This window comes from Phyllobates terribilis, unplaced genomic scaffold (assembly GCF_046119375.1).
Source record: "Phyllobates terribilis strain yellow unplaced genomic scaffold, ASM4611937v1 Scaffold_9__5_contigs__length_417890890, whole genome shotgun sequence".
Lineage (NCBI taxonomy): Eukaryota > Metazoa > Chordata > Amphibia > Anura > Dendrobatidae > Phyllobates > Phyllobates terribilis.
The window spans coordinates 369,041,568-369,063,155 of NW_027362769.1; the positions used below are offsets into that span (position 1 = coordinate 369,041,568).

At 44.3% G+C, this 21,588-nt stretch overlaps 1 protein-coding gene across 2 annotated transcripts; it reads right to left on the reverse strand.

The window, feature by feature from the left end:
- Nucleotides 1–1,747: 1,747 nt before the first annotated feature.
- On the reverse strand, nt 1,748–21,008 carry RAB40C (RAB40C, member RAS oncogene family). 2 transcript variants are annotated; one of them, XM_073648230.1, is made up of 7 exons: nt 20,769–21,008; nt 16,098–16,412; nt 10,619–10,679; nt 8,617–8,677; nt 8,284–8,361; nt 6,027–6,249; nt 1,748–5,916 (listed from the first exon to the last, which is right to left on the reverse strand). In XM_073648230.1, the coding sequence occupies exons 2-7, from the start codon at nt 16,237–16,239 to the stop codon at nt 5,621–5,623; spliced, it is 861 nt and encodes a 286-aa protein (XP_073504331.1). In that variant the 5' UTR covers nt 16,240–16,412; nt 20,769–21,008; the 3' UTR covers nt 1,748–5,620. The 2 variants fall into 2 exon arrangements, with proteins under 2 accessions (XP_073504331.1, XP_073504332.1); XM_073648231.1 differs by lacking the exon at nt 20,769–21,008 and adding an exon at nt 16,761–16,895.
- Between the last annotated feature and the right edge of the window lie 580 nt (nt 21,009–21,588).

Here is a 21,588-nt window from a genome sequence, read left to right on the forward strand (position 1 = left end):
CTTCTATAATGAATCCGTGACAGATATAAGATTTGTGTTTCATGCTAGGCATCTCATTTTCAGAGGGAAACGGATTTATGTTCCATTAAGTCTGTAGGTGCAAAGAAATCCACGACCGCCCCATCTGTTCACCACGCCGGGGTCTTGAGGTCCCATGCAGCCTGTTGCCTGCAGGGCGATGGCCGAACAAAGGCGTCCTCACCACCAGACACGTTCTGGCTGGCTAATTATGAGGGCAGCCATTAGTAGGACTAAACCCCAGCTGTGGCCTTACATGAATATCTGATATACACTCCATGGGGAGAGCGAGATCATGTTGTGTCGGGTGCCTTGTATACTCCACACGCGTGGGCTTGAAAATGTAAAGGGGGTAAGAAAGTGACTCCAAATTCCCTCAAGACAAAAGGGTCAATTTGGATGGACATTTGGGGGGAAACCGATGTGCAGGACAATGGGACGGACATTGATTAATGAAAAGGTGACAGGGAACAGCAAACTCAATCATATTTTTGCCTTAACTAGCAGTGGTTTTTGGGGGATTCAGGAGAACAAGAACCCCCCTAGATCAGTACATTACATTGCTCATCGTTGTCCACTTCTTACCCTGCAACTTTCCTACAGTTTTGCAAAAAAAAGCCTTGTGAACTGAGCATTCAATAAATGCGGCTTCATAGATGTGGACATTAAGGGGGTGGCAGGGAATTCCATAAAAGAATGGCAAAAATGGATAAAAGTCCTGGAGGCGTTGATGAGAACGAGTCGTCTGAATGAGTAAGAATAGTGGGTCATTGTTGGAAGCGTGGAGGAAGGTATTTGCGTGTTTGTTTTTTTTATAGATCAGCAGTGCCATGATATTAGTGTATATGAAAAATACAGATATTTTATGGCCCAGGGCCTAAAAAAGGAGCGGAGGAGGCTTTATGCACTGAGAGTTTGGCCACATAGGGTAAAAATTTCACCGCACTCAGATGTCGTTCGATTGACTTTCATGGCAGAGTGCGATCCGATTTACGGATGCAAATTGTGCATGCTGTGAATTTTTTTCCTTTGGACAGTCAGTGCAAGGAAAAAAAAATCTGACATGTGCACGGCCCCATAAACTAACATTGGTCCGAGTGCGATCTGATGTCTTGTTGGGCCAAAAATACAGTCGCCTACACGAGCCCTAAGGCTGGGGTTACTCTGCAAAATAATAAACATCATTTTTTTTGGATACACATAGCTGAGAAAACTATACCAAGTCCCCTAAATGACTATCTTAATTAGCTTAAAATTTAGTTTTGGGGTGACAGACTCCATTTAAGTTTTTCTAGTTGATGTCCTAACTCCCCTCTATAAATAAAAATGGCTATTTTGTACCAGTAAAGTCTGTGGAATATCAGTTTTTTCAACGTGTGGATAGATGAGTCGATTTATAAAGAGGATTAAAAGAAAAGTTAATGTTATAAGCTACATATGCATAGAGTTAGCACCAGTGCAGTTCCTCGGGGGCGGAGCATATGGAGTACCTCCTGGGTTGTCTTTAAATCCTTGTCATGCTCCGCCCCTTAAGCTTTGCTAATGGAAAACCACATTGTAAGTGTTGCCTGGAGTGTTCCTTTATTGGTAAGGTCAAGGTTTTTTTTTTTACATTTTTCAAAGAAATACATTGAGGCTCATTTAGTAAAACCACATTAAAAAAAAATGGAGCATTTGTCTATTTGCAATTACTTATAGCCACTAAAAATAAAATCCACATAAACCAGCATTATTTTACACAGGAATTTTAATTTATTTAGAAAAAAATATATATCATGTGTTCACAGTTGGATAGTTCAGCCCTATACCACATGTGGGTGCTGAGAAGGAATGCTAGATTGGCGTGGAGCAGCAGAGATTGCTGGAAAAGAAGAACAGTCCTGGCTCAAACTTATTTGAGCTTTTGCTAATATTCTATAGAGCGGAGGTAGGCAATGTGCAATATATTTGGCTCTCTGGCAGTTGTCGCACTACATGGCTCAGAATTCCCTCCTGGCAGGACGTGTAGATGCAAATCAGCTGGAGAGACCCATTTTACCCAAGCCTGATATGAATGCCGCAGAAATATCTCCTGACACATGAAAAGCCATGAAAGCGAGAAGAAAAAAAGAAAAAGGGGGGATGGAATGTGAACGCCTATGTCGTAGCGCCTTAAAGGGCTACTAACCCAATATCCACAGCTTCTGATATCAGACACACAAGGATGTAGAGTAGATGTATCTGCAGATATGGAAGATAAAGCAGCGATCCGCTTTATGGAGGACCACTGCAGTCAGCCCCCTTTCCATCCTGAAATGGCTGATAACAGAGAACAATAGAATACATAAAATGAACAGCAATTTTTGCAGACCTTCTAGCACCCTTTTAACAAAGCACCATTTGTCTCCAATGTAGCAAGAAGACCTGATCTGCTGCTTTGACTATCTGGTAACATGGAAGGAAGGGGATGGTGACTTCCGAAATAAAAGCAAACAAGAGAGGTTCATCATGTGAAGACATGACGGACAATTGCAGGTTAAGCAACAGATGAAGAGTAGCGTGCGACTAGTAGTTTCCAAACACCCAGACAGTCTGCAACGTTCAGGGCATGCTGGGAGGTGTAATTTTGCAGCAGTCTGAGTGCTGCAGGTTGCTATAAGCTATTAGTGTTTTCATCCTTACGCAGAGGTGTCTGGCAGCTGATTATTTCTCCCATAGGAAAACCACACCAGATGGAAATGCCAATGGAGGAGCAGAGGACGATAACTGCAGTCTGACATAGACAAGTACCTGAGAAGCATCAGGCGGCAGACATGAACAAAATAATTAGAACGTCCCCTTTAAGAAGGTGCAACATATCTAAGGTGACAGAGGATAGTTTACATTGTATGAATAAAGCCAAGAATAGCAATTCCAATGCGTATAGGACTCCGGGCATGCTGGGAGTTGTAGTTTTGTAGCAGCTACAGTGCGGCTGGCTGCCCAAAATAAAAAAAGAACTGAACCCATCACTTTCTCTGACCAAAGCAACCAGATTCCAGTAATCTGATTGGCTCATATTGACACCATCTCCTTTTTTTTTTATACCCCCCCCCCCCCCCCTCCATAGACCTTTAAATTAGCTGAACCCGCAGATTTCCAGAGGAAATCCTTTTATTGAACTTAAAGGAGTTAGCTATTTTTTTTTATTTTTTCTATTGGGTTTCATTAAAAATTTTGCACCTTTGACATTTTAAATGCTCTTTGCTTCTCTGCACATTGATATGTTCTGTGGTTATACATCATCCGACAAGAAGTCAGAAAAAGACAAGATATTAAAAGTTACAAACACTCCTCAGTAGGACAGTCATAATGAGCTTGCTGACGGAATCTCAGTTAACTCATTCTGCAGCCACCAAGTCAGTAAAACATGGAACGCTATAAAAAAAAGTGCAAAATTTATAATGAAAAAATGATTTTTAAACTGAAGAAATGTATTGACTTCTAGGGGTACAAAGGCAACGTTCTTGTGCTTTACAAAGATGGCTGCACCTTCAGTACTTGGCGCAGAACTATTCCCCCTTAATAACATTCTTCATTTATCCATCACTGACTGAACTTTCATTCCTACCCTGAGCCAAGGAAAGAATACACTTAATATACCCAGAATAACAACTGTACAAGAGCACTGGGGACATAAAAATGGAAGACCCTGTATATTAGTGACACAGTGGATTTTATAGCCTGGTGATGCCAGATTTCTCAGCGGTACTGGAGTTTTTCTCACCCTAGTAAATTGCTTCATAGACTGGCAACGTGGGCACTAAACGATGCAAAGGACGGGAGGATAATTCACCTATGGGAACACGTGACCAAGCGCCTCCATACGAAGACTTCTGCCCTGCAATGTAACTACGGCACACAACTTATTTTCTGCTTCTACAGTTTTTCTGATTTTAACTCTTAACCATAAAGGTTCTACAACTTTCTAAAAAAAAATACTTTGCATTACAATTTCTGGCCATTTTCAAGATCTCTGCTTGCTGGCAGTGAATGGGAAGATTGCAGTGTACATCCAGAAAGAAAAACAAAAAAACTGTCCTGATCATGTTCCATAGCTGCAGAAGAATCAGTAGGAAGTAAGCAGGATGGGTTTTCGGCCACTGGCTATTTCTACTGGCTGAGAGCGAGCAGAACGTTTGAAAAAGTGGTGAATAATTGCAAATTATAACTTTTCAGAAGTTGTAGAACTTTTCCCAAGTTGTAGAACTTTTCCCAAGTTGTAGAACTTTTCGTTCTATAACTGTCGGCCAAACGTTTGCTTGTCAGACTGATAATTCTACCTACCCTCCACGTCATGAAAGACACTGCTTGGAAAGGGGGAGATGACCCACTTACAGATGTGTCCAATTCTTCCTCCCACTCCGAAATCATCTGTTAGGGAAGAGTCGGTATACATCAGATGGTTGTGTCAGTCCTGCTGCAATCCAGGTGTTTGATTGACTCAATATGTATGGGGGCCTTTATAAAAGTCCTATAGCGTGACCCGGCGACAATATTGCATGACAGTAGCATAATCTCCATTCACTTCTATGGGATGGAACGCTCATAAGCGATTACAGGTGCAAAATGTGCATTGAGCCGCGATGAGTCACGTGCATCCAGTTACTCGCACTTATGCCCATGACCATTACATTGTGACGTGGTTAGTCACAGACTACCCAAGGCCTTGGCTTCCTACTCTGTAATATGACTCTTTACAGTAAATGAGTTTGCAAGTTTCCTATATCTGACAAGAGGAGGGGGAAAAATAAATAATTGCTGCGGTGATCCAGCGTACAATCTCACGCGTCTGATAATAAAAAAAAGGGATTAATTTCAGCTTCAAATATGTCGCAATCAGATCACAAACTTTACAGAGGTGCCGCCCTCCTGGAAATGTATAAGCCCCGATATCAGCAGGGTGTGTGTCCTATCAATGAAGGTGGCAGTCCGACCTGGTGGGGAATGTTTCTTTCACTGCTTATAGAGACGATCTTCATCCAAAATATGCTGAGGTAGAATTCAGAATTTTTTTTTTTGGGGGGGGGGGGGTCCAGCTGCCATTTTGGGCTCCACTGGCAGCCATATAAAAGCAAGCGACGATGGAAGGCGACTGACGCTTGGTGTGAGCACATACCTATTGACGTTGAGTCTGACTTCTAAATGTGGTTAGTAAAAAGGATTTTGAGAAGGGCTCCATGCTTGTCCCTGCCAGGGACAGGTGGAGTGTAAAAACATTATATACAGCATGATACAGAAGAGTTGTCAGGCAGTAGAATAAAAAGTAAGGTGTCAGTTATCATATACTCATTTATAAATAAAGGAAAAGAGGGGGTTCCTTTAGCACAGCGCACACTCTGCCGCACTCGGGGGGTGCGGGCGTGAGAGGCACGGCCATCATGCAGTGTTTAACCCTTGAAAAACAAAGTTCGGATGGGTTGGGTGGTGACTGAGCAATAGATGACTGACCTCTTCCAGGGTCATCTCTCCTGACACATCAGGGCCCCCCCCCTTGTCCGTGCTGATGTCACCACTCTCGGCCACATCACCCATTGTAGGGTTTATTTCCATTAGCAGCCTTACGTTCTCCTGATCACCGTGGCTAGGAGATCTTACAGTTGCTTCGCGAACAGTTCTGAGGGGGGCTCTGGGGTGGCCGAATGGACTTTGACCGTTTGAGGCTGTTGCCTTTACTTCCCCCTCCGCTGCCGGCGGCTCCACCGCTGCCGCCAGCTACGGAGTAGGATCGTCCGTGCATCATCACAGCGTTCATCCCGTTGGCCATCGAAAAGGATTTCAGGTGGCTCTTGATGGCGACTGGAAGGGGAAGCTTATCAATGAGATGTACGGGGGTACAGGAGACAATAGCCCGGCAACACAAATCCTGCAAGCTGAATACTAGGGGAAAAAAAACAAAACAGAAAGTTATTACAACTTGGAATCACCTTAAAAAGGATCAACCATGCTTGATTTTAACATGCCCAACCTTTTCGACAGGTAACACTTACCTCGATTTGGTCTCCAGATCTTCTCCATCCCGTGCCTCATCAGCACTATCCGGGACAATTCGGTGAAGGACTCTGTCACGTTGAAATTACAGAGTGGGCTGACCTCAAAAAACGTCATCCCGTTCTTCTCCGCATAGGCCCGTGCCTGCTCCGTGGGCACCTGCCTTTTAAAAGCCAAATGGAGTCGATTCCCCACCAATATACGGGGGACACCTGGGGCATGCTGGGAGACAAAAGATTGACTTTGAAAATGGATATTTGCAAACAGCTGATAAAATCTTATCGGTCAAGCGTCAATCTAATATATATAATCGTCTTATCCCGTCTGTCTGTCTAGGAAATCCCGCGTCGCTGATTGGTCCGGCCGTGGCCAATCAGTTACGCGGGATTTCAGAAAAAGATGGCGGCCGTTAGCGGCTCATATGCCGCACGGAGGTCAGCGGCGACGCAGCCGGGAGATGACCGGCGCTAGCCGGTCATCTCCCGGCTGCTAGCAGCAGAAGGACCCCGACCGGCGGCGCCGCTGCTCTACATGCGACTACCGTCGGGAGATCAGCGGCTAGGGCCGCTGATCTCCCGACGGCAAGTGTGAAGGGAGGACCCGGAAGCGGCGCCGCAAGTCGTGATACTTCTGCTGCGAGCAGCTGGTCATCTCCCGACTGCTCGCAGCGGAAGTATCCGCACAGGCAGTGCCGCTCCGCGGTCCTTACTAATACAATTCGCTGATTGTTCGCGGCCGCGACCAATCAGCGATATTGGCGCCAAATTTAAACAAGCTCTCCGGTGCTCACTAACACAGTTCGTTGATTGGTCGCTGCCGCCGCCCGCGACCAATCACCGATATTGCCGCCAAATTTAAACACCGCTTTGCTAATTGGTCGCGGTTGCCGGCCGTGACCAATCAGCGATTTTGGCGCCAAATTTAAACAACGCTCTGCTGATTGCGCCCGGTCGGCCGCATACATATTCTAGAATACCCGATGCGTTAGAATTGGGCCACCATCTAGTGGGGAATAAGTCTAACCTGCCGTCCATTCTGCCCCATCTTTCCTACCCCAACCCCATTACATTTACCACCAGGGGACAGTAGGGAGATGCCCCATACAAACGACATTACCATACTCAGGACTTGAGTGTAGGCCAGCTTTAAAAACCATTAGCAGCAGCTTTCACAAAAATATTTAAAAAATAAATTAAAAATATAAAAAATGAAAAATTATATCCAGTCCAGTCTACCACAATATAAAAAGATCAAAACCACACTCTTTTGGGGTGCATGCTACTGGATCAATAATATATATATATATATATATATATATATATATATATATATATATATATATATATATATATATATATATATATATATATATATATATATATATATATATATATATATATATTTATTTATTTTCATAATAATAAGTCTTGGAAAATGGTGACAAAATCTAATTTTGTTTTCAAAGCTTAAAATCATTAACCACTAAAAAAATAAAAAATAAATAATGAACAAAAAAAAACCAAAACACAACAACACACTGTACAAATTTGGTTTTGATGCAATCGTACTGGCATGAAGAATCATGTTGCAGGGTCATTTATACACCAATGAATGGTGTAAACAACAACACCCAATCACCACCAAAAAAGGGCGGTATAATGTTTTTTTGTTACCATGAACCTCAATTTTTTGTTCCCGCTTTTCATCAGAAAATGTATGGTAAAGTAATTGGTGTCATTAAAAAAAAACAACAACTCGTGCTGCAATCAATGAGCGATCATATGGCTCATATTAGAGAATATATATATATTTTAGTCCTTAGAAGGGAAAAAAATGGCAACAGAGAAACCTAAAGAACAAAAAAAAAAAAATTGTCTGTGCCATAATGGGGTCAAAGAGGTTATCCCATAATCACAAACTTATCTGGTAAGTGTCAGATCGTTGGTTATCCCACCAATTGCAATAATGGGGGACCCCAGACCGGCCTTGGAATGACGCAGCATTCAATTATGTGATTCTGGGAAAACCTCTTTGCTGCAGTTTATGCAATTCCCAATGGCTTCAGTAATACAATTTATAAAATAGTACTTCACTTCTAGGTTACAACATTCATAGGGAATATGGTTCAGCTGACCACCATTCCCCCTCCTGTCCTCCCACACTCAGTTTGGCTGAGCATGCATGTATTCTCAAGGGGATGAAGACATTAAGTCACCGCCAGACACCTCACAAAGTACCCATGAGAGAGACACGTACCTCATCGATCTCTTTGATCCAGCGGTCTATTCCATCGAAGGACCACCGATTGGTGATATCATAAACCAGGAGGATGCCCTGCGAGGGGAGACAGAGGAGATCTCAGGGTGAATGTCAGAGTAACCAGAGGGCTTTCTAGGAAATCTAGTCCTCCGATCGCTCCTGCTCCTCTTTATTAATGGGGTCCTCTAACTTTATATAAGGGTGGATTACAAAAAAACAACACCACATCTATTATATGTATCACCCTACAGAACTAAATGTAAATGAATGGGTTAAACACAACGTAGTAAATGTCTTATAATCAGCGGCAGGATGTGAAGAGTTAATTACCTGAGCTCCTCTGGAGTAAGAACGAAAAATGGTGCAAAACCTCCCCTGTCCAGAAGTGTCCCTGCGGAGAAAACCACAAGAGGTGAACGGGGAAGAGAAGGGTCTCAGTCATCCACACAGTATAGATAGGAGCAATAATGGCTTCATATTCTATAAGAAAGTTTGTGAACCCTTAAGAATTTTTTTTTATATTTCTGCAAAAATCTGACCTAAAACAAGTCCTAAAATAAGATAAAGGAGAACCAAACACATGAGTCAAAAATATTACTATCTTTTTTTTTTAAATGAGGAAAATAATCCAATATCACATGTGAGCAGTAAAAGTATGTGAACCTTTAGGATTAGCAGATAATATGAACGTGAAATTAGACTTTATTAATTAGTTTTTTGTGATGTCGATCAGGTGAGTGGGCGACCTGTTTTATTTTCAAAGTCTGAAGTTCACAACACGTTTGTGGAAGTATCACGGCACGGACTAAGGAGATTTCTGTGGACCTCAGAAGAAGAGTTGTTGAAGCTCATCATGATTGAAAAATTTACAAAACCATCTCTAAAGAGTTTGGACTCCACCAATCCACAGTCAGATTGTGTACAAATGAAGGAAATTCAAGACCATTATTACCCTCCCCAGGAGTGGTTGACCAACATAGCCTAGGAGATCACAAAGGAACCCAAGGTAACCTCTAAGCAACTAAAGGCCTCCCTCAAATTAGCTAGTGTTGATGTTCAGGAGTCCACTGAACAACAATGGTGTGCACGGCTGGATTACAAGGAGAAAGTCACTGCTCTGCAAAAAGAACATTGCAGCCCATCTGCAGTTTGCTAAAAATCACCTGGACAAGCCAGAAGGCTACTGGATCAATGTTTTGTGGGTGAAAAAGGCCAAAGTAGAACTTTTTCAGTTAATGAGAAGCATTATGTTTTCAGAAAAAAAAATACATCACAGTGCAAAACCTCATACCATCTGTGACACACGGTGGTGGAAGTATCATGGTGTGGGCCTGTTCTGATGTGTCTGGGCCAGGACGGCTGCCATCATTGATGGAACAATTAGTTATGAATTATATCAGCAAATTTTGAAAGGAAAACGTCAAGACATCTGTCCATGAGAGGAGCGTACAGAGAACGTGGGCCATGCAGCAAGACAAAGACCCAAGTCGTTCTACTGGTTAAAGAGTATCAGTCACTATAATTTATATTTCATAAATCAATAGTACACATGAAAAAACGGCAACTTTGGAACATATCTCAGAGAAATCTGCTTCTTTCTCTTCCTGGATTGATCTTTCAATCTCAATTCAAGGAGTAAAAGCTGTAAAATCTGCACTCAGTAAAGACAGATTTTCCCATTACTGAGATAGGAGATGACAGTTGGTGCTCATAAAGCTCTATGAAGAAAGGAGGGAGGAGCTAGCAGAATACACCAACATTCTGCTGCAAGTTTTCCTGAAACAACAGTTACACTTTAAATCAATGTTGAAAAAACACTGACAGGGTCATTGACTAGAATGGTACTAGTTATTGCTGAACAAGGGGTCACACCACATACTAAAAGCAAAGGTTCACATACTTTTGCAGCTCACAGACATGTGATATTGCTTCATTTCCCTCATTTAAAAATTACTACGTCTTATATTTTTGACTCATTTGTTTGATTTGGTTCTTTATCTACTTTTAGGACTTGTGTGAAAATCTGATGCAGTATTAGATCAAATTTATGCAGTTATATAAAAAAATTCTGCAGGGCTCACAAACTTTCAAGTATCACTTGTAGCTGTAGGTCAAAAAAAGGTTCCTAAACGTGAACGCTTGGTGTGGATGAGCGTGCATATGTTCTGGAGGGAAAGTAGCAAGAAAGCTGCCCGACATCTCTGGAGGCGGATCATCTCCCCAGAAAACAGAAGAATCGGGCATGTTCAATTTCAATATGCCCAATCTTTTCCCCAACATCGGGGAAGAGTCATGTCACCCCCATACACATTCGATTGTGATAGTCTCTTACCAAAGCTCAAGCTTGACCCGTCGGCCATCTAGGAGGATGGTAGTGGTTTTATAGTCAATACCTGAAATGTACAAAATGAAGTCAGTGGATGGAAGAATTTTTTCCTTTTCAGACATTACTGCAATTAAAAAGAGGATAAGTTACAACCCCAAAAATCTACCGAAAAGCTGAGCATGATCAGCAGGTACTGTGCACGCGTCCTATACTGATGAACAGGACCTGCTGATCGTGCATGCGGGGCTGAAACATCAACAGCACCGGATATCCCTTTAATTGTAGCCGTGCTGCAATACGAGAGTCTATTGGCAAGTGTAGAGACTTTCCTTCTAGTGATCGACAACCCCTCTGAAGACCCCCGTAACCTTTTGCCCAATTGTATAGGGAGAGATGTGACTAGTCCCATGACGTTCCCGGCCTTGATATATTTAATTGACAGATATCTCCCCATGTGAAAACACCTGTCAAAGGAATCAGGGGAGGGGAGAAGTCATTAGGGGGGTCCGCATTGGACTAGTCTGTTTTTCCTCAAATCCCGCAGCGTGGCAAGTGTGCAGTCAAGATCTGATTCTATCCCAATGGCCGTTCTCCTTTTATAGGGTCTCTAAATTTGGGCAACTGTGTCCTATAAAATGGAATGGGGACGGGAGGTGACCGTCGTCCATACGTCTATATTGCAGCACGGCTGCAGCGTCTCCTCCTCGCTCAGCATTTCTCGGCTCTGTATTTTTCATGATATGTAAATTATTGATCAGCCAGATCTTGAAGATGAAGGCAAACCGATTCCTGCTATTAATAAACGCCGTCCGTCACGCGAGCGCGGTTCTCTTCCTACATTATGGTCGTCATCAATTATTTAATGGGAACAAACAGTTCGGAGATGGCGAGAGCGCGGCTGGGGGATGTTACAGAAAGACCGCACGTGTTGACGTAAGTGCTGCAGGGTGATTATCCCGCCTGATGGATGGATAGAACATGAAGCCATGAGTTTCGGTGAATCAGTCACGATATACCGTGACATATTTCAGGAGCTGAGCTTATCCCTGCTGCTGCAGATCTGGTTTCCCTTAATGACGTTTCTTGCTCCAGAATTTAGTAGAAACGGCCAGTTAAAAAAAAAAAATACAAAAAACCCCATAGCCAGGTTCAGGATCAAGCTGCGGCGTGTCATGCGACCCCTGCTGACAAGCAGGCGGGAAGGGTCTCGTACAATGAGCTATTTTCCAGCTCAGCATTTTGAGAGGCAGATTTAGCGGAGTTCAATTGTGCACCGGACATAATAAATGGGAAGGGGTCTGTCCCTTTAACCCTTAACGTTTATTTTCGGGGTGGGCTCAGGAGCTGAGCGCACATCACACACGGCAGGTGACATCTGTGCTGTACAACCAGCATCTGCCTCCAACAGCAGCCAGCGCTCGCACTGATCACTGTGCTTTAAACATTTAAATGCCGCTCATGGCGTTCCTTAAAAACCTGTCACATGTGCTCGAGCAAAGTCTGGAGCACATTGGCTTTGCCCCCGTGAGGAAATTGTGGATTGCTGATGGGAAAGCATTGCAACTGAAAGGCCTATTGGTGGCCCCCCATATGCTGCCACATTAGTGTTTCTGTGCAGCTTCAACCACAGGCTGAACTTCATAGAAAGACCATGATTTGTACTATAAACTGAAATACTGAAGTACCGAAGTATATAGTACAAGAGAAAGTGATTGCAGGGTCACGATCCCTAGGGCGATTAACAAACCGAATGAAAAAGGGGGGGGGGGGGGGGGGAGTAAAAAATATATAATGTGTGTGTATAAATACCGTATATAAAAAATAAGTAAATATATATAAAAAAAATAATATAATATAATATATCACCCCCAAACTGTTACCAGCATAAAGAAAATGTTTAAACACTAGAACTGCTGTTTTTTCGGTTTCCACACCTTACCCCAAAATGCAGGAAAAAGCTAACAAAACTTTGTGTCTCCCCCCCACCTAAATTTTATTTAGTTTTAAAAGTCAGCTCGCCATGAAAATAAATAAAAAATCAGCTGTCACGCAGCTCTATCAACTTGTAAGTAAAAGTATTTCAGACCTGAGAAAATGACAACAATTTACCTTCAGAATATTTTTTCTATACAGTGCCGTGATGTCCTATCTACCAGTGCACCATGTGGGATCCCGAGCAGCACGGCCACAGGACGTAATGACACCACACACACAAACCTCACAACCTGAACCACGGCCACTTTAGGAATTGGCTTAAGGGGACCTTAAAGGTGCCGCCAGCAAAGGATAATTGTCAGCACATCACAAGGATCTGTATATGTGCAGAACTGGATATAAAAATATCACTGTTTACAGAATTGGGAATGTGGGGGATAAGAAGACCCCAGAAGAGAAAGGATGAGCTGAGGGTAAAAGGCAAGATTTTCCATCCTTCTTGACAGCAGAAATCGCACACAGGAGATTACTGGCAGGAAATGCAATACAAAGAACTCACAACTGCGGCCAAAATTGGAGAAGCATTACACAAGAATAAGTTAGGGGGGCGGGAAGCCCCATAAGCTTTCTAAATAGCCCTCCACTCAGGGGTCGGCCGAGCTTTCCATCCATGGCCACAATGGTTGTCACCGAGCTTTCCTAGGACAGTGATTAGTGGGGTGTGCACGAGATGAGTGTCCGCTCAATTGTAAGATTTCTCCATTATTTAGGCCAAAGCCACCCCCATCCTCCGATCCATCATCCGCACCGCTTTCCAGAATCCATTAGGGCTAGATCCAGCATTTCCAATCATATAAATGGCTTTTCCTGCAGCGGCCGGTGAGTAATACTATCCTCCAAATACTGGGGAAAGAAGATCTCTCAGTCCCTGGAAAAGCAAAAAAAAAACTTGGCTGCGGAGAATAAAAGTTTATTAACCATTTGCATCGTGGAGCAGACCCCATCTCCTAAGCCCGCTATTCACAGAGGCGACGGCTACTTCTTACTTTATTAACAACCTGCGTCGCCATTGTCATGCACACTCCTCGGGGTGTGATCCGGCCGGGGGAACAAATGGTTTTGCGGCCTTGTGACTGCATTGGAAAGAAACAAAAACAAACTGTCTGACTCACGTCCCGAGGGGAACTTCATGCGAGTTTAGAAAAATACTAAAAAAAGGTGGAGAGGAATTCCATTTTTAGGGATGACCATCGATCATGGGAAAGTTTCTGAGCATCAGGTTGTTATTCACTGACACCTGACGGAAAGCACAAGAGGTGACAAACACAATGGCTGCAAGAGCGCAACGGCTGGAGTACAACACCGATCTCGCGTCATGGGAGGCTTCCATGTATTAATCTCTAATCCTATGCTAAAAGGACCCTCAATTGCGCAGCCCCCCCTCGTGATTCAATAATGCATTAGGGACATTAAAGTCTATTACTTATTCATATATTCTATTGTTTCCTGTTATCAGCTAGTTCAGGATGGGAGAACAGTGATGTACAGAGTTCTCTAATGGGACGGCGGACAAATCCCGGCACCATTATCACGGCTATCTCACTTATTTTGTATGGAGGAGCGTTCCCAATCATCAGCCCGTGAAAACATAACAACGATCAGCCGACAACATGCTGATTTAATGGCGTGCCTGAACGATCCAATCATCGTTGTCGTCAGCACATCTCCCCATGTAAAGAGGGGACGTTCTGCTGACAATACGGATGCTATATGGGAACAGAACAATGGCATTAATGAGCATACAGATTTTATCGGCCCGTGTGAAAGGGGCCTGTAAATAAACACTGATCGACTTATCTAATCACTCAGCGCTCATTAAAGGGAATCTATCAGCGGATTTTTGTTATCTGAGAGCAGCATGGTGGCGGGGCAGAGACCCTGATTCCAGCGATGTTTCACTTGCTGGTCTGCATGCTATCGTTTTGATGCAATCCCTATTTTCTCTGCTGGAGATGTAGCAGAGCTCTGAATGCAGAGCCCTGTAAAACCCCGCCCACACCACTGAATGGCTGCTTTCTGTAAATGCAAAGTGTATACAGTAAGCAGCCAATCAGTGGTGGGGGCGGGGCTGGGCCATAGGCACAAGACACCTAGTCCTGTAGTCATAATCTCCTTCTGATAAAACACTGATTGTGTTGACACAACAACGCAGTTTAATATGTGACATCACTGGAATTAGGGCCTCTGCCCCTACATCATGCTGCTCTCATATTACATACCAAAACCCTGCTGACAGAATTCTTTTTAATGCAAACACATCATTTTCTGACTAAAAATCCTTTTTGCAATTAGGTTTCATTTAAAATTCTGCACCTTTGCTCTTTACAGGCTTTGTTCCCCTGCACGTTCAACTTTGATGTGATCTGTAGTCTTAAAACATCTGAGAGGTCAGAAAAAATAAAAAAAGATCAACAAATTCTCTTGCAAGACTTACAGAAGAAGCTCACTTATGGATTCTCAGTTAACTCATTCTGAAGCCAGCAATAGATAGTGCAAAACAGAAGGCAAATGCTGCAAAATTTTTTAATGGAACCTCCCGAAAAATGTTTACACTAAAAACATGCATTTAAAGTAATGGAATAAAAAGAAATGCTCCAATGTCCCTAAAACGTGGACAACCCGCCCACTGAGGGTCCATTTACAGGTGATGAGACAATACAACAAGTCGATCGGTGCTTAGACAACGACAGGTCTACGGCAGGCATGTAAGGGGATGGGGATAAGTATTTTGGGGCTAAGAAGCCGTCTATGAATTACAAAGCGATCAATAAACACAGGTGAGGATGACATGGAAGCGGTGACCCACGTCTAAGCGCGTTCATGGAGGCCGGGGCGGATAAACTGGTTTGATGGGAGTCAGAAATGGAGGCAGGGTCACAACCCTGAACAGTTCAAAGTCCCAGAGAAAACAATTTCCAGGGCTGAATTTTCCATTTTTTACAGCTTGTAAGTACCGGCAAATTACAATAAACCGCATAGGAGAAATCTGACAACTAACCTGCCGAAAGGTCTCGCCCCTGACACCCACCCCGCTGTGTTTCCACATAAGCAAGTTTGGCTCATCTGGGGGGGAAAAAATCCCTTTTAGGGGCTGGTTAACATCACATAAGGACCTTATATTTTAATCACTGTTTGTCTGCACATCTCTCTATGTAAACAGGTGAATGAGCCACCAACAATAACGTAAAGGGTTTTACAAGAATGGCCGCTCGTACGGAAACCCTCACAATTATTACAACATGCAAACAGTTTGCACACGGGGGGCAATCAACTTTCTATATCCTCCCTTTAAAAGGGTTCAATGAAGTTTTGCATTTAGGGCCAAGGACTGTGGGATCAGGAGAGCCCAACGCTACGCAGAAATCTAATTAATTTCAACACAGCAGCAAAATTCTTTGTTCCCAGATGTTTGTGACAGAGAAACGTGACGTATCCTAACAATGTGCCATTAAGGTATACCCCTGTCTACAGAATGAGACCCCCCCCTTACCATTACTATAGGAGTATGGTGACTCGGATGCTCCGTCCTGCAAACTCTCCAAGATCTCTCCCTTTCCGACATCACTGTCTCCCACCAGCAGGAATTTCAGGAGGTAGTCGTAGCTTTTCACAGGGCTGCCTTGAGTGCCCATCCTCCTCCCTCCTTCTCAGGAGGCAACCGGCATGTCAGGCTCCTGCGGATGGGCCGCTGCCAGGTGCTGTCAACCGGGGATGTCTGTCTGTCCGGGGAAAGGCGGATTGGGGCTGCGCGCTTCACTGCTGCTTCATCCAAATGTTCCTGAGAGACCGGGAGGGGGAAGAAATCCTGGGATAGGAAAACAGAAGAAAAACTTTCAGCAAATTGCAAACACGGGTAGGAGAAGAAGGGCAGGAGAAGAAGGGCAGGAGAAGAAGGGCAGGAGAAGAAGGGCAGGAGAAGAAGGGCAGGAGAAGAAGGGCAGGAGAAGAAGGGCAGGAGAAGAAGGGCAGGAGAAGAAGGGCAGGAGAAGAAGGGCAGGAGAAGAAGGGCAGGAGAAGAAGGGCAGGAGAAGAAGGGCAGGAGAAGAAGGGCAGGAGAAGAAGGGCAGGAGAAGAAGGGCAGGAGAAGAAGGGCAGGAGAAGAAGGGCAGGAGAAGAAGGGCAGGAGAGATCACATTCCTCCTTCTGCATTTACCAATGTTATCAGAGCTAGTGGATAATTCTCCGCATCCCTGGGTTCTGGAGCATAAAAGGCTATTCTTCCCATCTGCAGGCATAATGATGAAGGGAGAGGTATAGCGGCTTCCTCCAATGGGAGGGCGAGCGGGCGCAGCCACTCCTTGGCAGGGGAGCGGATTACACAACTATTTGCATGAAGAGCAAAACACAGGCAGATGGCTCCGCATCTTAACCCTCGCATGCCTGCCAGGGGCTGCGCAAAGCACTAACACCGCCAGCCTCTCGAGCGCTGATGGGGTTAATCCATTGACAGCAAAGAAAAAAATAGAAAGCAGTAAGAGCTTTCATCATATAAAAAAAAACCTTGAGCAGATTCAATCCCCCGAAGATTCGCAGTCAATCGATGGACACTCATTATAATTCACGCCCGTGTTAGTGCAGGAGGAGGGGGACGTCGTCCTTCTGCCTCCCCCGACCCAAGACAAAGCAAACACCGTCACAAAGAATCGGCCCCAAAACAAGTCATATAATCAATAATAATATTACACATATTATGGAAATTTCTTATTGCTGGGTCAGAAATTATGCATTTAACCCTTTAAATCTATATTCATAACGGTGCCTGTGGGAAAGGCTGATCCCGCTTACTTGCACTCTACCCAACATGGGGCTGCACAGTTCCCTTTTTTCAAGGTCCCTGAGTCCTGATCTCAGGATCACTGGAGGTCCCGGCGGTCAGCAAGTTATTCCTTATTATATGGATCGGGGATAAGTTATGATTTTTGATCATTTAGGGACAGGACACCCCTGTTCTCCAGATCCGTGGTGAATTAAACTTCAACATGAAATAAATAAGGTGGGAAAATCCTATTAAACACGTCTCCTGTATGACTCCGCTGTAAGAAATTAATAAAGGAGCCAGAGCAAAACACGCAGAACCGGTTCCTGGGGAGTCTCCATACTCGTCACTTTCCATTACAAGCATGCCGTGATAGCCGATCATCACACCGTATACCACAAGTCTGTGTTTGATCGCCCCCCGTTATAAGTTTACCCAATCCATCCACCTACACTTGTTCTGTTATTTCCACAGCAGCAGCATGAGTGGGAGGCAGCATATGGCCGGCACTGGATACAGAGCAGGGTCCCTGTGGACCCAGGAGTGTCTGCCACACAATAGTTTGGGAACAAAGACTCTCAGTCTCCTGTGTTATCGGGTCTGGACGTCGCTAATAAACCAGTGTTGTATCAACAAGGATGACATTTCCGCATCGTGTTTCTTCACTGCGGCTTTTTATTATATACGGCCAAAGACAATTATTACAAAAACTCAAAGAATTTCAAGGGGTATACCCATCCTAAACCATATGATTGGCGGAGGTCTGAGACCCTAACTGTGAATAAAGGGGGCCCAGAGCTTCCACATTCCCATATAAAATGGAACATGTCAGGATGATCTTACTACAGAAACAAGCAGTGAATGATTGGGATTGCCTCGGCACGCCCCCAATGCACTTCCAAGCTAATTTGCATGCAGCTTCAGAGCTCGATTTCTCAGCGCTGACGAATCGGATGATTCAAACAAGACTAGGACCTATAAGGCAATATATATGGATGCCCACTGCACAGGAAACGGCAGCTGACCCAATTAAAGTGAACGGGACCAGGACCACCAGAGTCATGGATCAAACTCTCCAATGGATCCGTAGGGAAAAAAAAAAAAAAAAAAGGGGGGATATCCCACTGATGCTGTCCATTGTCACTGACTGCTATAAGTATATTACAGGAGGACTATCCCCACCACAGTTGCACTCCCCCTAGCCAAGAGGGCAGACCGCAGGGGTTGCTCACTGTTAGGGACAATTTTTTTTTCTTAAATGTATATATATTGTGGACTGAAAATAATTTAACAATTAGGTTTTATTAAACATTCTGCACAGTTTGCCTTTTACAGCCTCTGGGTTGCACTGTTTATTGCTGGCTGCAGAATGAGTTAACCGAGACTCCATCAGTGAACTCATTCTAGTTTATAATTCTTTTTTTGAGCTTCTGAACACAGAACATATCAAAAAATTGAATATGCAAAGAAACAAATAGCCAAAGAGTGCAAAATGATAATTAGGCACATAGTGAAAAAAAATTCCCCCAGAGGTAGGAAACCCATTTAAAGTACAACTCCGATTTTTTTTCTTTTATTTCACCGTCAGAGTGGTATCACTAATGTCTGTAGTAATATACTCACCAGCCGTAGTCTTCTGTCCTCGGCAGGTTGTGACCTGCCGGATCGCTCCAGTGTTTGCTGGGCGAACCGAAGGTCACTTCTCAGTGTAAGTCTATGGGAGGCAGAACGACTCATAGATTTACATTGAGCAGATGGTGGAACTGGACTGGAGCGGCGCTGGGAAGAGCAGAAGATGGCAGCTGGTAAGTATTTTACTAGGGGCAGGGAACAGTCATGAGTGATACCACTCCAGAGGTGAAAACCAAAAAAAAAAACACAACGCTGGACTGGTACTTTAACTTTTTAAATCAGAGAAACATCCATCATTCATGGAAGAAAAACTAATGAAACACTGATGGGAAAATCAGACAATGACCAAGCACTGATGAAGAGGAGTATGCTCACGGAAATAGATTTTTTTTTTCCATATATGATAAAAAAAAATAAATAAAAAAAATGGATGTTTGAATAAGACCACAGGCTGTGTTGGGGGTCTATACGTCTGAGGATCTTAAGATGTAACCCACCGACGGCAAACATCAGGATACATCACGTATAGGCTCCAATTGTATACAAAAACCTTTACAGTCCGGGGTTCATTTTCCTGGGTCAATCTATATGGGAATGAGTAGTAAACACCAAGAAAACCAGTATGTCCACTCATACCGGCCTACGCTATAGTCTAGGGCGGATTACTCCTATATAAAAATGTGACAGCAGCCGCCCATCGGGTGAGCAGGGGGAGAGAAGGATCGGGCATCTTGACTTTTAACATCCTATGCTTTTGCTTTTTTTCCAGGGGATAAGAGGCCCCCAGATGTTCCGGCAGCACCTTTTCTCCCCACTGCACACACTCGGGTGAGCGATGCCTCGTGGAAAGTGCTGGAGAGCGCTCCAGCGAGGAGCTGCTCACCCTGTCAAGCTGGTTTTACGCCACAGCAGCACGGACGCATTGTTTGCGCTGTCAGAACAGGTCGGACCGGAACCTGCAGCCATAAAACGGCACAGAAAGGCGCACGTGATACTGATTATAGGGAGGAAGCTATGAAGTGTGACGAGCGGAGGAGGAACTACAAGACCCATAATGCCCTGATCAGAACATGCTGGGACTTGTAATATTAAACATTGTTGTGAAACTACAACCACCAGCATAGCTAGTCTACAGGGGGCATGCTGGGAGTTGCAGTGTCACTGCAGTGCCTATAGCACTACAACCACCATCATAGCTCATATACACAGGGCATGCTGGGAGTTGTAGTGTCACAGCAGTGCCTATAGCACTAGAACCATCAGCATAGCTCATATACACAGGTCATGCTGGGAGTTGTAGTGTCACAGCAGTGCCTATAGCACTAGAACCATCAGCATAGCTCATATACACATGGCATACTATTAGTTGTAGTGTCACAGCAGTGCCTATAGCACTACAACCACCAGCATAGCTCATATACACAGGTCATGCTGGGAGTTGTAGTGTCACAGCAGTGCCTATAGCACTACAACCACCATCATAGCTCATATACAAAGGGAATGCTGGGAGTTGTAGTGTCACAGCAGTGCCTATAGCACTACAACCATCAGCATAGCTCATATACACAGGGCATGCCGGGAGTTGTAGTGTCACTGCAGTGCCTACGGCACTACAACCACCAGCATAGCTCATATACACAGGGCATGCTGGGAGTTGTAGTGTCACAGCAGCCACAGATTAAGGAGCAGTAGCTAAGAAGATACAGGGTGAGAGCTCACTACAGAAAAGTGTAGAGATGCCGGATGCTGCATCAAGTAACAGGCGGGACTCACCGACTGGGCACCAGGGAAGGAGGCCTGACACCTCGGGGCAGAAACTACGTGACTCCCGGGCTGCGGCCTCCTCTGCGCACACAGGTTCTCCCGGGCTGAGGCCGGTCACTCAGGGGATAGGGGTCTTCAGAGTCCGGAGCAGCTCCGCGAGCAGCCGGGCCCAGCTCCTGCGCTCCAATCTGCCTCCTTCGTCTCTGCACAACGCGCCTGCGCAGAGTGACGCTGTAGACGTCACCAAAGAGATTCCCTCCCTAGTGCAGAGCTCCTCCCTGTCAGCAGTGAGACATTGCGGACAGCGCCACCTGGTGGACGGCAGGTAAACAACACTTAGCTTCATTCTACATCACAGCTCGCTGTGTGCACAGTGTAGAAGTTTTTAATGCGTTTTTTTTTAATGCGTTCTTTTTTTTTTTTTAAAATGGGCACAACCAGAATTCCAAGGTTAAACTTCAACCCTTTCCTACCGTCACTACTTTTCATTTCTGCGCAATCATTTTCTTCCTCCCCTTCTTCCTAAAGCCATATTTTTATTTTTTTATTTTTTTTAAGCCCTTAGCGACCCATGACGTACATTTTAGTCATATTTTGCTGAGGAAAGTATGTTGCCGGGTGCGGCGCTGCACTTCCCCCTCTCCCGAAAAAATATAAGTGATCAAAATGTCTAATATACCCCCAAAATAGTATCAATAATGGCACCTCGGAGGGAAGGGCAACAAAAGTAATAAATGAAGAAAACTATTTAAAAAAAAAAAATGATGCGAATTGCATACTTCCGGCCACAATCTGACTAGACGTGTCAGGCCTCGCTCAGTACACTAGC

Excerpts from the sequence above, each read along its gene's own strand:
- RAB40C (XM_073648230.1), bottom strand. The coding sequence starts at position 16,239 with ATGGGCACTCAAGGCAGCCCTGTGAAAAGCTACGACTACCTCCTGAAA. Across the intron at positions 10,680-16,097 it reads ACCATACTCCTATAGTAATG|GTATTGACTATAAAACCACT; the intron begins GTAAGGGGGGGG and ends TGTACATTTCAG. Across the intron at positions 5,917-6,026 it reads GATCTGGAGACCAAATCGAG|TATTCAGCTTGCAGGATTTG; the intron begins GTAAGTGTTACC and ends TTTTTCCCCTAG.